At 31.5% G+C, this 14,527-nt stretch overlaps 3 protein-coding genes across 3 annotated transcripts in view; 2 read left to right on the forward strand and 1 right to left on the reverse strand.

The window, feature by feature from the left end:
- Positions 1-1,088: 1,088 nt before the first annotated feature.
- Positions 1,089-2,945, forward strand: LOC149902745 (general odorant-binding protein 66-like). The gene is made up of 5 exons (XM_090109400.1): positions 1,089-1,193; positions 1,464-1,514; positions 1,971-2,078; positions 2,309-2,539; positions 2,789-2,945. The coding sequence occupies exons 1-5, from the start codon at positions 1,149-1,151 to the stop codon at positions 2,873-2,875; spliced, it is 522 nt and encodes a 173-aa protein (XP_089965526.1). The 5' UTR covers positions 1,089-1,148; the 3' UTR covers positions 2,876-2,945.
- Positions 2,946-3,215: 270 nt separating this feature from the next.
- Positions 3,216-4,393, forward strand: LOC149902746 (uncharacterized). Its single transcript, XM_090109689.1, has 4 exons — positions 3,216-3,332; positions 3,431-3,562; positions 3,861-4,094; positions 4,313-4,393. Exons 1-4 carry the CDS (start codon positions 3,216-3,218, stop codon positions 4,391-4,393), a joined length of 564 nt encoding a protein of 187 aa, XP_089965815.1.
- A 12-nt stretch (positions 4,394-4,405) lies between these two features.
- LOC149902747 (uncharacterized) overlaps positions 4,406-14,527 on the reverse strand; it is a 30,952-nt gene continuing 20,830 nt past the window's right edge. Inside the window, exons 2-4 of the mRNA XM_090109334.1 lie at positions 9,524-9,620; positions 5,784-9,000; positions 4,406-5,570 (exon numbers count right to left, since the gene is read on the reverse strand). Of these exons, the coding sequence (XP_089965460.1) occupies positions 4,734-5,570; positions 5,784-9,000; positions 9,524-9,588 (4,119 nt within the window). The 5' untranslated portion in view covers positions 9,589-9,620 and the 3' untranslated portion in view covers positions 4,406-4,733. The remainder of the gene's footprint in view (positions 5,571-5,783; positions 9,001-9,523; positions 9,621-14,527) is intronic.

Below are 14,527 nucleotides of genomic sequence, written 5' to 3' on the forward strand. Positions count from 1 at the left end.
ATATTTTATTATTATATATATTTATATGTTTATCATATCAAATATATATAAGTTTCCGTTTAGCCTGCACTGTAAAATGTATCTGAAAGAGATATTAATGCAGGATTAACTGAAAGGAATGGTATTATATACCAACAAAGAGCGCTTTATAGAGGCTTTAAATTAGAGAGGTCGAGGTATCTCAACTATACTACTGTTATAAAATGTGTATGCAAATATTAAATATCCTAAAAATAATCATAAATGATAGGGTCTACAAATCTTTATGACTTAATATAAATTCGTGTGAAGTATTTTCGTTTTTATAATTCCTAAACGTTTCTATAAATCTTTGCTAAAAAATATTTGTAATTTGTATCTGAAAAATAATTTAAAATATTCATTTTTTTGTCTACGTCTAGTAATTCGTCATGATACTTTTTATGTGCGAAGATAGAAGTGACATTGTGACAAAGACTAAGCTTCGTTAAAATGTGGGGATTATAAATATAAACATGTGTGACAAAACGTTTTCATTACATCATTCATCAGACCGAGAAGTTTATTAAAATTTAAGTAGTTTTTTTGACGCTCTTTCTGACTATGTGTCACTGTTGTAGTTTAGTAGAGTATAAGCAATTTGCTATAAAAAATCTGCGTTTTTTATAAATAGGAAATATGTAAAACATTATTGTTTCTTTAAGGTAACGATGGTTTATTATACCTGATCCATTATTCCTTCATAATTTTGGGAAAACATTATTTTGATCAGATTATTATTTCATTCGTGAAGGGAGAGAAAACCTGTAATATAATGGTCAAAGAAAAATCAGCCTAAAATTATAAACGTTCAGATTCAATAAGGTAAATTATTATTTTAATAATTATTTTATATGAAGTATTCTTCATAGAGTGGTATTTAATTAAGTAAACATGTTCAACATGAATACGACGACACACAAAACCATAATAAAGTTAAGTGATTTGCCGGTAATATTTTGAACCAAAAAGTTATTCATTCTTTATAATAAAACGTTTTAAATAATCTATGACAATGCCTTGGTGGTTTCCCGTGTCGCACAATAGTCAGGGTCATCATTGCATGGTATAAAGCTGTGCAAAACCAAACGCTAACGTCATATCATCAAATACCTTTGACAGACACAAGAATGTGGGCATTCAATTGTTTTTTTGTATTTTTAACAATACTACAGGTAAGCGCAAAAACAATATATTTTATCTGATAACATTTAAAGATTTTTAATTACAATCCAATCAACGTGTACCTAAACATTCTAAACGTTTTTTTAAACATCTTTTCCTGTTTCTTGATTACCGAAGAAGCTAATTGTAATTAATAAATAATTTTGCTGATTGAAAACTTTCTTCATTGTCAAATGATTAAATAATCAATAAAATAAGAATATAAATTTAACTAAATAGTTATGTTTTCTATCTGTTATATATTTGTTTTAATATTTTAGGGGGTGTTTTTACAAGGGATGCCACCACCACCTTGTGGTCCGCCACCTGTAGTAAGTTTTATTTTTTTCTCATTATAACAAGAAGGTAATATATTTATAAGAAGTTATGCTGGATGTGTATAATTAATAAAATAGGATTTTTAATCGTAAGATGGGCATCAATTATAAATATATGGAGACGAATGATTGATATAGAATCTCCTTATAAAAATACAGAAATTCTATTTTGATATTTTAGTTTTATTTATAGCATTCAAATACTTTTTAAATATAAATTTAGAAATAATAGAAAAAATCGTTCATCTAGCGAAAGACGCGGTTTCGAATCCCGCCTCATGATCGTATTTTTAATGTTTTCAAAATTTATATAATTTATTTACTTATACATAAAAAAATACTTCAAAAAGTTTTTACAAAACAGGCATTAATTTCATGCTATCTATAAAAGCTATGAAATCATATTGACTCCATATGAAAAATAATTATCTACGCTATTTTATTTTACAGGATAAACCAGGTGAGTGTTGTAAAATACCACAATTCTTTACTGATGAGGATCGTAAAGCATGTGGTGTTGATATAGAGGAGAGCAAAGAGCCAGGAGCAAGACCTGATGTAAGTGTTACTTTAGTTTTCCGACAGATGGCGTTATACTGAAATATTTAAACATTTTTGTGTTTGTAAATGTGTGGAAAATAACAGTTAAAAACTATCTTCAATTTTTTAACATACAAGAAATAAGTTAACAAATAAGAATATTTATCAAACAATATTGAATACTTACTTAGCTATAGTAAGGCTAGTAAGATCGTAAGACTAATCCTAAATTTGTTTATAATTTTTAGTGCTCCAAACTAATTTGCGTATTCGAGAAAAACAAGTTAATGAAAGACGATAATACAGTGGATAAAGAAGCATATGCAGCATTCGCAGATAAATGGGCTGAAGAAAATACTGAATTTAAAGATGTTGTTGAATTAGTGAAGAAAAACTGTTTAAAAGAAGATGGTCCAAAGGGAGCGAAAGTCTGTGAACCGGGGATAATTATTGGTTGCAGCTTTTTTAATACCTTTGATGTGAGTTAAACCAAACGTGTAAATATTAAATAGTTCGTAAGAAATCTAAGGCGCTAAATTTAATTTGAAAATATAGGTCCTTTTACCTTATATTAAGTGTAGACTTAAAAAGTATACAACATCCAGCTCTTTCGTAACAATTTCAACTTATATTATATTAAAATATAAGTGTACTCTTAATAAGACGGCTGAAGAAATTTAATTTTATATAAACTTAAATAAAATAGTATTAACCTATTTTTTTTTCAGAATTGTCCTACTTGGGAAAAGAGCGACAAATGTGATAAAGTCAAAGAACACATACAGAAATGCAAAGAAAAGTTTGGAAAGGCCTAAATCTAAACCTGTTTCTTGTACTTATTTAATTTTTATAATATCATACTCAATAAAGCGTGTATAGCCGAAACATCGTTTTATTTTACAACTGATTTATATCAATACAATTGGAAATTTAATTTGTGTTACTCGATGCCGTCTGTAGGTACTATTTAAAAAAGTATGCATAAATTGAAATCGAGATGTTGTTTTAAAGTTTGCTATCTCTGTTTTGAAAACACTGACAGTTCAAAAACCAAGATAAGTGTATGAGTGAGTTTTTAAACCGTAGACGTGATATCGACACGTAGTTTTATACTAAAAGAAAAATTCAAAATTACTGATTTTCAACAGTGTAATTATGAGATTCAATTACATTTTTCTGATTTTTATTGCAAATATATTATGTCACGCCAAAGGTCAATATGATGATTTACCATTGAAACCTGATAAATGCTTAGGAACAGATGAATTATTTGTAAGTACTTAATGCAACGTTTGTTGTTTGTTTGTTGTAATTAAGAAATCTTAACCAAAGTATTTTTGATGAGAAATTGATTGTAATAATAATTTTAGAACCGAAAATGTTGTATCTTCCCTCCATTTTTTGATCGAGAAGTTGCTAGATCTTGTGGAGGTATGTTTTCTCTTATTTACTTGAATAAAGAGGCCAATATGACAGTAATACGAAGAGAGACCACAGAAGAGGTTGGTATGCTTGCATTCATTAAAAAAATACAATTAACTGTGCAATTAACAAATGTTGTGGTCAGTAATTCAGTATGATACTCTAAAAGAGTATCATACTGAATTACTGACCACTGTGACTATGACTGTAATTTTTTTTTAATTCCCTTAGTATTTATAAATTTATAATTAGGCTTTCATTCCTTCAATATCCATTAGAAATGAATTTAAGTATTTATTTTTCAAATATCCCTGCTCTAACAGTCGTAAGACAAATGTTACTAAATAACCTAATAAGTAACCTATATTATTTTCACAGTGCCATTACTGGCAATGTATTCTGGAAAAGTACAAGATTTTAAACAGCGACAAAACTGTGAATGAAGAGAAATTTTTCACATATTTAGACAAATGGACTACGTTTAATCCTTCATTTAGTTCCATCATATTGAGCGCAAAAATTCACTGCAGACAAGTGTACAGGAGGTACATGCCACTAACTACTTGTGAGTTTTTCAGTTTGCAAAGATGCCTTCGAAATTTCGTTAATGTGGTACGTATATTCAATAAAGTAGGTCTTATATTAGTGTTCACATACAGATAATAAGTAGAGAATCGATTCAGAAGTTTTCAATTTCGATATATTCGTCGTGTCGATTACAGTAGTTTTACAAAATATTGATGTCAGATAAGGAACCGATGTATTTTATTTCTATTTCAATCTATATATTACGTATTTGACTGGTTTCTAATAAATATCCATAATTTCAGGATTGCCCAAAGGTAGTAAACTCAAAAGAATGTTTCGAATGGAAGGAATTCTTTGAAGAATGCAAAGAATTTTTTATTTAAAATCATACATCGTTCTAATTTGAAATATTGCATTTATTCTGGAATGATAATTACAATGAAATGAACTAACTCTAAGTGCTAACTACAATATATTTTTACAGAAACTTATTTTCCTCATTATAATCCCATATTAAATCTAAATTATTTTATTCCATTTAGTATGAAGGTACGAAGAAACACGTTCAACATTATATCAAGGTACCTGCATACCAAAAACAAGTAATACTGTCACGTAAATGCTCGCCTTAACTAAACTTTGATAAATCCACGCGCCAGTATGTTGTATCACTCTCCTTAAAGGAATTCGATAAATTAAACTACACTAACAGTCTGTTTTGTTTCAAGGTAAGAGTCTTGGGTTGTATCTTCCTACATATAGAATCATTCCTGACGGATTGTGTCTGACAAAATACAGGAATGGCCTGTCGAATTTTAATCGCGCTAGCTGGGCATTTCTTGCTGGCAGGCGAGCTTGCCTTGGTCGTAAATGTAATGGTAAATGCATCGCTTCTCCAACGTCATGCGGATCATGGAATGCTCTCTGATAATCCCTTGGTTCATCCCAGTTCAACCACCTCGAACTTCTACGTTTTTGTACCTTCTCGACTAATTCCAATGATTCAGGATACTCTTCTATATGATGCTGTTCCCCTATTACGCTTTCGCCACAAGTGACGAATGAATTGACTTGAATCATATCCGATAAGTATAGGTTTTTGGATGGACCGTTAACACCGCCTAAGTCAGCGTGTTCTGGATCGAATAAGTCTTTTAAACCCATTTTTTTCAAAGAAGATGAGATATTAAATATCGATTTATGTGAGAATCTAGGAATTTGAAGTTCAAGACCAACACGTGGTAACAATGTACGTAATAGGCGATTCCATGTTGGGGTAGCTGGGCCTGACTCCAGCATTCTTTTCTCAAGAGCTTCCAAATCATCTGCGTGTACTATATTGCCTTGTTGGCCAGGCATTAGGAACAATGTACTTATTACTGAGTTTGTATTTCCTAAAGCAGCTGCAGTGGCGTCTAACACTGGATCGTATCCAGCCAAAAAGTTGCTACGAAATACTACTGCCGGCACAGGAACTAATCTTCTCTGGCGTACGTTGGGTGATACAACGAAGTACATGTCTCCGTCTCTGCCATCTACAGTTGAACCCGAGCAGTCAATCTGGAATGGTAACAATAAAACATATGAAACAGACATATTTTGTATTATAAATATAACTTTATAAAAGAAATATTTCATTGATTAAAAAAAAATAAAGTGCTTTGTGTTATAATTGATAAATAATTAGACAGAGGTACAGATAATACTGTCGAAATATTAATGTTTGATCCGACTAGTTTATTTATTTATAAATCTTATGATAAAAACACCCACCTCAAATATATTCGTCGAAAAAGCTGCAAGTGGCGGTTGCATAACTATAGAATTGCTTTTCATATATTCTATGATTTTCCCATAAGTATATCTTTTGACTAAAAGATTTGTTCTTCGTCGAATAATATCACTTATCAATTTGAAGTTTACTTCTTCTACATGGCCGTTGTAAAATTGTTGAGCTCTTTCTTTGTAGAAAGTTAATATTTTACCTTTGCTACGATCACTGTAAAGTTCTCTTATAAATGCAGATACGGCCACGCCTGAGGCTGGTGATATATCTATAGAATCGGATATATTTTTCAAGGTAAAATGAGGATTAAATGTTACCATATCATCTAATTTTAGAATTTCGTTCATTTCTCCAGATGTGGCTCCTTTAGCGCCCATAAACATCATAGTAAGCATAGACGTAATTGCATAAGGTGAAAAAACAAAACTCCTCTTTTTTTCTATGTGCCCTGACATATCATTCCAATATTGAAATGCAAGATCGTTGCATAATTCAATAAATTGTGAAATATCTTCACTTAGATCTTTCGTTGTTACCTCTAACCCTTGATTTTCTTTAGAAAAATCCAATACAATATTTTTATCCGCGCTATTTTCTGGAGTATAAAATCCTTCAGGTTTATATTTATTACCTGTTTCACTGTGAGATTTTGGAGGAGGCACTGTAGGTATAAGTTTCCAAGAATTATTTCGCTCATTCGCTAATTCCTTGTCATCAATGTTTATCTTTTGAAATTTCTTTTTGAACTCTTCCATTTTTGGAATATCAGATACCTTATTTAATTTATTGTCAACTTTTTTATTATCTGATGCATTTATTTTGTTTTCATTGGACGCAATGTTTTTATTTGCATTTATTTTGTTCTCATTAGAGAGAACTTTTTTATTTGCATTTATTTGGTTCTCATTAGATGCAATGGTTTTATTTGAATTTATTTTGTTATCAATAGCCGCAATGTTTTTATTTGCATTTAATTTGTTTTCATTAGAAATGTTTTTATGCGAAGTTTTTTTATTAGACTGTCCTGTGATTTCTTTGTTTTGACCTTGCAATAAACCAGATTGTGAATTACTGTTTTGTTTTTTATCAGATTTCTCCGATAATGGAATATGTGGCACAGTCACAACTTTTGTGTTGATGTATTTATGGTCAGAAATATTTGAAGAACTTGAACCAGTTAAATTATTTAGTTGTATATTATGTGTAGATGATGATATTGGCACAAATGTAGGCGTATCGTCGCTTTTATTTATTCTTTCTGTAGTAGGCGTCGTTTCTTTCTTCACAACTGAAGCTACAACGTTTTCCTTTGAAATTGATTTCTTATCTTCATTATTAGTGGTGTCATTTGTTTCAGTTGATGAGATAATATTATCAATAGGTGTTTCAGTTGTAGTAATATCAATTTCATTGGTTTCTTTTATACGCACAGTCACATCTTCATACTCTGTGTTGTTTCCTTTGATGCCCTCACTTATTTCAGGTAGGTTAAGATCATCATTGTGATATACAACTTGTGACAATAAATCACCCATCGATTCAGATAAAATAGGATCAATAGTAGTTGTTTCAGTATCAGCAACTGTTGTAACGTCTGTGGGTGGTAATGTAGTTGGCAAGCTGGTGTCTTCTTCAATTTTTATTTTAGAGCTTTCTTCATCATTCTTTTCTATATTCTGTTCATTGTTTTTAGTATGATCTAGCATAGAAACTTTGACGTAGTTATCAGATATTGTGTTATTTCCATTATTAGAGACTTTTTCAGTATCCTGTGGAATATCAATCTCAATATTTTCTTTACTCTCTATGTCCATATTGTTTTGATTATACTTGTTTGTGTCTAACATATTGCTTGTAGTTGGCAATGGCTCAAGGTTGCTACCAAGATCCGACGCGATTTGACTTATACTTTGCGCCACGTCAAATAATGGAGGCAAAGAATCTTCTACTTTATTAAATATATTTTCGTTCATGCCGTCATTGCTCGAAGGAATGATCTCCGTCGAAGACATGGTCGTAGATGGAGAAACAGATTGTGTTGTTAGAGTTGTTGAGTTGGTATGATCATATTCTGGATTTCTACTCGATGATGCAGGTGTAAACTCTGGTGTTGATTGTGGTTTATTTGTACTAGCTAGATTCAATTCAGAATTATTGCTCAACGGTATATCTGCTTCAACATTTGTGTGTAAGGTTGAAGAGATTGACGGTTTTAAAGAAGAAATTTTAGTAGGTTTTTTTGTAGACCTCTCAGTGACGTACGAAACTGTCGATATAGGAATGAAAACAGTATCTTCATTATCACCCATTGTTTTTGTTGCCTGGGTTGTGAGTTCAATCTTTGCTGTACTTTTATCATTATTTAAAGAATTTTCACTTTGGTTGTAGGTATCTGTTTGCGATGTTATTGTATTTGCGTTCGTTGGATATTTATTAGTGTATATTTTTGTTGTGACGGTCGACGGAGGTTTAACTGTAGATGTAGATTCTTTAATTTTTTCAGTGGTAATAAGCGGAGATATTGTGGAACTTGTTGGTTTATCTGAACTTGTTGCAATTTTTTCTGTAGTTACAGGTGATGTTTTTGAATTCTGATTAGGATTAGAAGTTGGTTTGCTTTGATCAACAGTCTCTGTTGAAACTGTAGAATGCGGTAGATTGCTACCTTCTTTACTGAATGCATATAAATAGTCTCCATTGGAATTATCAACATCAATAGTATCTGTTTCAGGTGTTATGAAAGAGTTGGAAGTTTTTTCTGGTACGATATCCATTCCTGTATTGCCAAATATGGAAGGTAATATTAAGCTCCAAGAATCTGATACATCGGGAGTATCAAAGGTTGGTTGCAAATGAGGGTTATTCTTATGTGCTTCCATTTGAGCTTTTAAAACATTCTGTACATTAGTAACTACATTGTGGACTTTTGTATATGGAGGTTCACTAAAGTTAAACGTCATTGTTGGTCGATCGTCATTAGCAAAAGTTACTAAGCTATCCGTATCTTCGCCAGCTGCAACTATTGCCTGAATTTCTTCAAGCGTCATAAGTCTTTTGACAAGTTCGCCAGATTCGTCAAATGTGTAAAATTCATATCTATCGGGAGTCAATAAATTGACTGGACTGCCCACTGTTGCCGGCACACTCGATGGCCGCGGTATCTTATTACCAACGGCATCTGCGATGAACGGGAGTTTGGATCGTCTGAAAATACATAAATTAAAATATTAATATAAATGCAATCAGAAGCATCCATAGATAAACTGCAATAGTATCTCTTTTAATATGGCTACATTTATTACTTGAAATACTTATGTAAAGACTGACTCTATCTGATAGATGATAGATTCTGATATTACGTATTGATATGAGCAATAAACAAACATTTTACTGCCCGTGCTTTAGTATATTTACAAATCTCAGTTAGTGAAAAAATATTCTACAAATCTCATAACAACTTTAACCGAAGAATTTAGCGGCATCAGAATTGCTCTACGCATAAAAAACATGATATCATGACATAACATCCAAATTATAAGCTTAGATTTCTGAAAGTTGTTGCAGAACCTATCAAGTTTAGTGTTAGGTAAGGTGTAAAGATATTCATTAGGTAATACAAAAAACGGAAATCTATCGTGAGACATGCAATCTCGTATTTTTTCTCTTCAATGAAACAAACAAAAAATACTTATGTAATAAAACTTGAATATGTTTTTTAATATATTACCTCTCTTCACTTTCATCAGCAGAAACGCACAACGCGTAGATCAACACGGTGAGTCTAATATGCATCTTTGCCTTCCATGCACAGGTGTATCCTGAAACTGAAATAGTTCAATGTTAGCTTAAAGTTTACAAACAAATTTCTTATCTAAATACGTGGTGAGTCTTTCTCTCACACATAGTTTAGTATCTACGTATCGGGGTGAAATGTTTTTTATGTTCGAGCGAGCAATCTAGCTAAGTTCAAGCTCAAGTTGAGTTAGATGGTGGGAAGCGATCACCACATTCTATTTTAAGGGATTAGTTCATAGAAGATGGATTATTATCTAGGTCTTGCTTGTAAACTTTTTAATTTTTAACATATAATCGACATAAGAGGTTTTAGTCGTTTTTAATAATTTTGAAAATAGTTACTGCAGCTCTAAGCTTATCCTATACACTTCCTACTTGTTATCTATTTATTCAGTGTCCATTTACACATAATAAGAGCAATCAGTAATTATACATACGATGTAAAATAACATATATTATGTACTTTATTGTACATGAATATAATACAATAAGGAGGCTCTGGATCCCCCTTAAAGTAAGTATAATTAATAATTATTTAATCTGTGCTATAAATACAAACTATATTGCCCCCTTATTGCCCCTATCACACCCAATCATAAACTGCATAACTGAACATAAATCTGACAATGCAATGATCTAAAATATGCTACCACGTGTCTCTAATAAAAAACCGTTTGAAGGATTAACATACATTAACAGACAATGTATTTCATGATAGCAGATTGTAAATCCGACGAATAGTCAGCTATGAACCTGTATAAAACTAAATAATAAAAAGTATCAGAAACAGTTAACAAAAAGTAATGCACGGTTCGCCGCGTTTTATCTGACGTCTCCGTTATCCGCTGTAACCGTGAGATGAAACTAATTGTTTTGTTATTGCTATCGACACGAGGTTATGTAACGGATGCACGCAATATAGTATACTGAAAAACCGGAATTTACACTGCGACTGTATGACAAAAATTGTATATAAAAATTTTGTGTCAAATGTCTGCAGGAAGCTTATGTATTAGGATCCAGGAGGTTCGAGTTTTAGAATAACTAAACTTAAAATTTTGATTCTAGAATGATTCTGAATCTAATCTAATGCATAATGCATAATTTCATATTTTATTATAGGTACACCTCAAATTCTTACCAAACATATTTGACCCAATATGATTCAGTAAGTAAACATAGATGCAATTGATCTTTTATAAACCTAAGTTTCATCGCACTCTGCTAAACAAAATGATCAACTTTAAAGGAAACGCTAGTTCAAGTACTAGTTTCAAATAAAAGTTTTATTACCTGATACTACACAATAAGCTTAACCGCAGAACCAGACAGTAATTGCAATACATTGTGGCGACAAAAACAAAAGTTGCAACTTTTGAAACGAGCTCAACGTGAATGGCGTGCTTTAGTTATGTATTACTGAATTTGAAAAATCGCGTGTGAAAACAAATCTTATGTATATCACTGACACTAGGAATTATGAAGACGGATATTGCAATTTGAAATGCAATATCCGTCCGAGATTGAAGAACTCGGATTCGTAAAACCCTAAGCGTAAAACTATAACATTTTTTATTTTTATTACTAAATCTTTATGCGTAAATATATAGGATGAAAAAGTCTAGCTTTATATTCATCAAAGTATGAACAATAAGGTTTTCTTATTTTTACTCTATCACTTGTAGCGTTTGTTCAAAATGATTCAGAATTATAAAAGCATAATTCAAATAAATAAATATAGCAAATATAAAATAAGTACTATGTATAAAAATATTGCATTTTAAGGAAATTTGCCCTAGAAAAGTTAAGTAAACACTGCTATAAAATTCATTTAGTTTGCTTCCTTCGTTCCCAAAGCTTACCTTCAAAGCATTCAGATCGGAAATTCAATCGACAACAACGTTTTATTATGCATAAGATACAGAACAAGTTGATCTTACAATGAGATGACTAGTCCATCAGCTGAACGAATTCCTAGAATAAATACTAAAAATATATACCAAATCCAACTTCTGGAATGAACATACCACTTGTATGCTTTAGAAAAGTTGAATATGGTTCTTTTTTCCTAAAATACCTGAGTAGATATTTATGAGAATAGGTTCAATAATGAAACTTTTTCTGAAAATGGGTTCATTATCGCAATGTGAATAAAAACTAAATATAACTTTTATTTCAAAAGCAATTAAAGCTAATTACCTTCCATCTGTCTTTAAAAGTTTGACCTTTAATGCTTATTAAGCTTATTGTTATCTTTGGGATGATTTATTATTTCATTATATCCTCTGTTAATCTTCAGTTTGAATTATTTTATCAGTAAAGTTGTTAATTATAATTATTAACGAGCATTTAAATATAAATCTTAACAAAACATATTTTTCCATTTATTGCGAAATATTTCATAACGTGTAATTAATTGGTTGATATGAATTAAATGGTTATCAACAAAAAGTTTTTTGAATACACGAAATTTTGACATACAAAAACGTATACATAAATATATGGATATTCAACAGAACACATTAAGATCTCCCTTTTCACTACAGCAATATGACCTGATTAAAACTGTTCAGTTCTATACTTGGTTCTATATTGTGGTTCTATATCCAACGATGGCAAACCAAGACCTTGACATAATTGTAAATGAGAACCTGTCCGTTATGACAAACAACTAAAACTCCATTTTCGATGTATCTCGTCGAAAGTAAAGGCGAGCGCATAACGGTACCCGTCGTCGTGACAACTAAGGTCATTGCACTATCTCCAAGTCCGTATTTGCGGAAAAATTATATACTTAGCGTTCGTTTACTTGATTTTTGTGTGGATATGCAAATTGGCGGTTATGGTAGCGTAGATGCTAATAACTAGCAAGAACGACATAACAGTAAGGTGATTAAACAGGAATGTTAAGATTTAATAATGAATAAATTCCTTCAATTCCAAGCATGGGAATTTATTGTGCGTGTTATCATTGTTAATATTGAACTATACATTAGATCACAGCTTACATCATTTGCACCATTACTATATCTTTATTAAATTATATTATATTTAATATCTTTGGTACCTTCTATTTCATAAAAAAGTCATGCCCGATTAAAAGAATCAAGGGGTGATTAATAAAATCGTATAATGTAAAATAAAAAATCACGCGAAGAATGCAAAAGAAACGCTCTGCACCTTTAATTCTTTTATCTTAGCTTTAAAATTGAATACTTTCCATCATAGGAAATATAAATACTAATAAATAGAAAAGTTCTAGGAAAATTTCTTTAGGACAATAGATACGTGGATCCGGCAACTAGCAGTGCTAATTAAATACTGTTCTAAAACGTCGACATCTTTATTTGTTGTGCTACATTCTCGTGTTTGCCGCCGACGTGACAGTAAAGTAATAACTTCCATTTTGTAAAGGATATTACTAAATAAAGCACCTACTTTCACATAAGTTCATCAATCTTGTCGTAATAGGCTTTTACATTTTTGTGGATAACCTTTCCTACGTTTACCATGTTAACAACTACAACACGACTAATTTTAGTGAGAAATAGCTATTCAATTTTTAATATGGTCATTAAGAACTCATAAAAAAGTAAGTTTCAAAGACGACTCTCATTAACGTGCTTATAAGATATAAAAAGATGTTTTATGTTTTGACCTGTTTAAGTCGGTTAAGTGTCACGGGCGCAGGTTGTGTGAGGCGCCTTAGAATCCTATTGACACATATTTAACTCAAAGCTACAGCTTGGCTACACTTAATGGATCCCCGGGAAGGCTTTTAGCGTGCACACTTGAAACTCCGTGAATGGCGCTATTGACCAACCAAGTTCATATTTAATCCCACCACACTAGCTATATTTGTGCTTACACCCTATAAATGGAATCCTGAGTGCTCTGCAGGTATATTTATGGCGACATTTGAATAGAGAAGTCCAGTTTACATGGCAAGAAAATTGTTCTGATGTGAAAAGTTGTACAGGGAATCTAGGGCTAAATTAGAAGCTAAGACTTCAATCCTCTCCCGGCAGGATATTGCGGTTGCGTCGCGACCTATTGTATTTGTGATGCTGTGAAAACATGGCGTTGTTGTGGTGGAATAAATAGGCCCCTTTGTAACTGCAGTGCAACGAGCTTGCTTTTTGTAGTAGTGTGTACCATCAGCCGGGATTAGAACCTACTTTCTCAATATGCAGGAAGTTTTCATTTCGTAGCCTTTATTTTATTATACAATATCCAATCTAAAAAAAACATTACAACTTTAAAATAAAAATACTAATCCCCTATCTTGAAATAAGAATAAGAGGAAAGTAATGACACATACACAAAATGAAATACCTCTTGTAAAAAGCTTTGAAGACAATTTTGGGCTGTAACAGCAAGGCAAATCGTCATTCTTCCGTATAAGGTAAAATTTCTTACCAGAAAAATCATGTCCATATACAACAGTACATGTTTTTACATACCAACATTTCGCGTGAAATAAAATGACACACGATGTTATGGTTCCGGCTTTTTTGGTAAATATGTCGTTTGATATAGATGAGTAAGTTACCATGATGTAGAGAATTTGTAAGTTTGAATACACGTGTCACGTAGTTTTTGTGCGTACAATGTACATGTGAGATATTATAGTAAGTGAGGGGATGTGTTATTTTATGTTTTAATAACAATCTTTATTAAATACCTGGAGATACTCCGTCGTTATATGCTAAATTTTCAATTTTCGTAACTTTACCACTAATATCCTCGTAGTCTGCACTGACCTTAATAAAAAAAATACTTCTAAAAGTAAAACAGACTTCATTGTTTCGATGTTGTTCCGTTAAATAAATATTGTTAGTAAGAATTTCTTCTACATTCATACTTCATGCGCCGCTTTAGTTTATTCAACGGGTATTCTTTACGGCCGGCATAATTTTTTATCTTGCAGAGAAAA

This window comes from Colias eurytheme, chromosome 14 (assembly GCF_061535395.1).
Source record: "Colias eurytheme isolate Ceu_HAF_F1 chromosome 14, ilColEury1 Martin Lab GWU primary, whole genome shotgun sequence".
NCBI lineage: Eukaryota > Metazoa > Arthropoda > Insecta > Lepidoptera > Pieridae > Colias > Colias eurytheme.

Excerpts from the sequence above, each read along its gene's own strand:
- LOC149902745 (XM_090109400.1), top strand. The coding sequence starts at position 1,149 with ATGTGGGCATTCAATTGTTTTTTTGTATTTTTAACAATACTACAG. Across the intron at positions 2,079-2,308 it reads AGCCAGGAGCAAGACCTGAT|TGCTCCAAACTAATTTGCGT; the intron begins GTAAGTGTTACT and ends TATAATTTTTAG. Across the intron at positions 2,540-2,788 it reads GCTTTTTTAATACCTTTGAT|AATTGTCCTACTTGGGAAAA; the intron begins GTGAGTTAAACC and ends TTTTTTTTTCAG.
- LOC149902746 (XM_090109689.1), top strand. The coding sequence starts at position 3,216 with ATGAGATTCAATTACATTTTTCTGATTTTTATTGCAAATATATTATGT. Across the intron at positions 3,563-3,860 it reads GAAGAGAGACCACAGAAGAG|TGCCATTACTGGCAATGTAT; the intron begins GTTGGTATGCTT and ends TTATTTTCACAG. Across the intron at positions 4,095-4,312 it reads TTCGAAATTTCGTTAATGTG|GATTGCCCAAAGGTAGTAAA; the intron begins GTACGTATATTC and ends CCATAATTTCAG.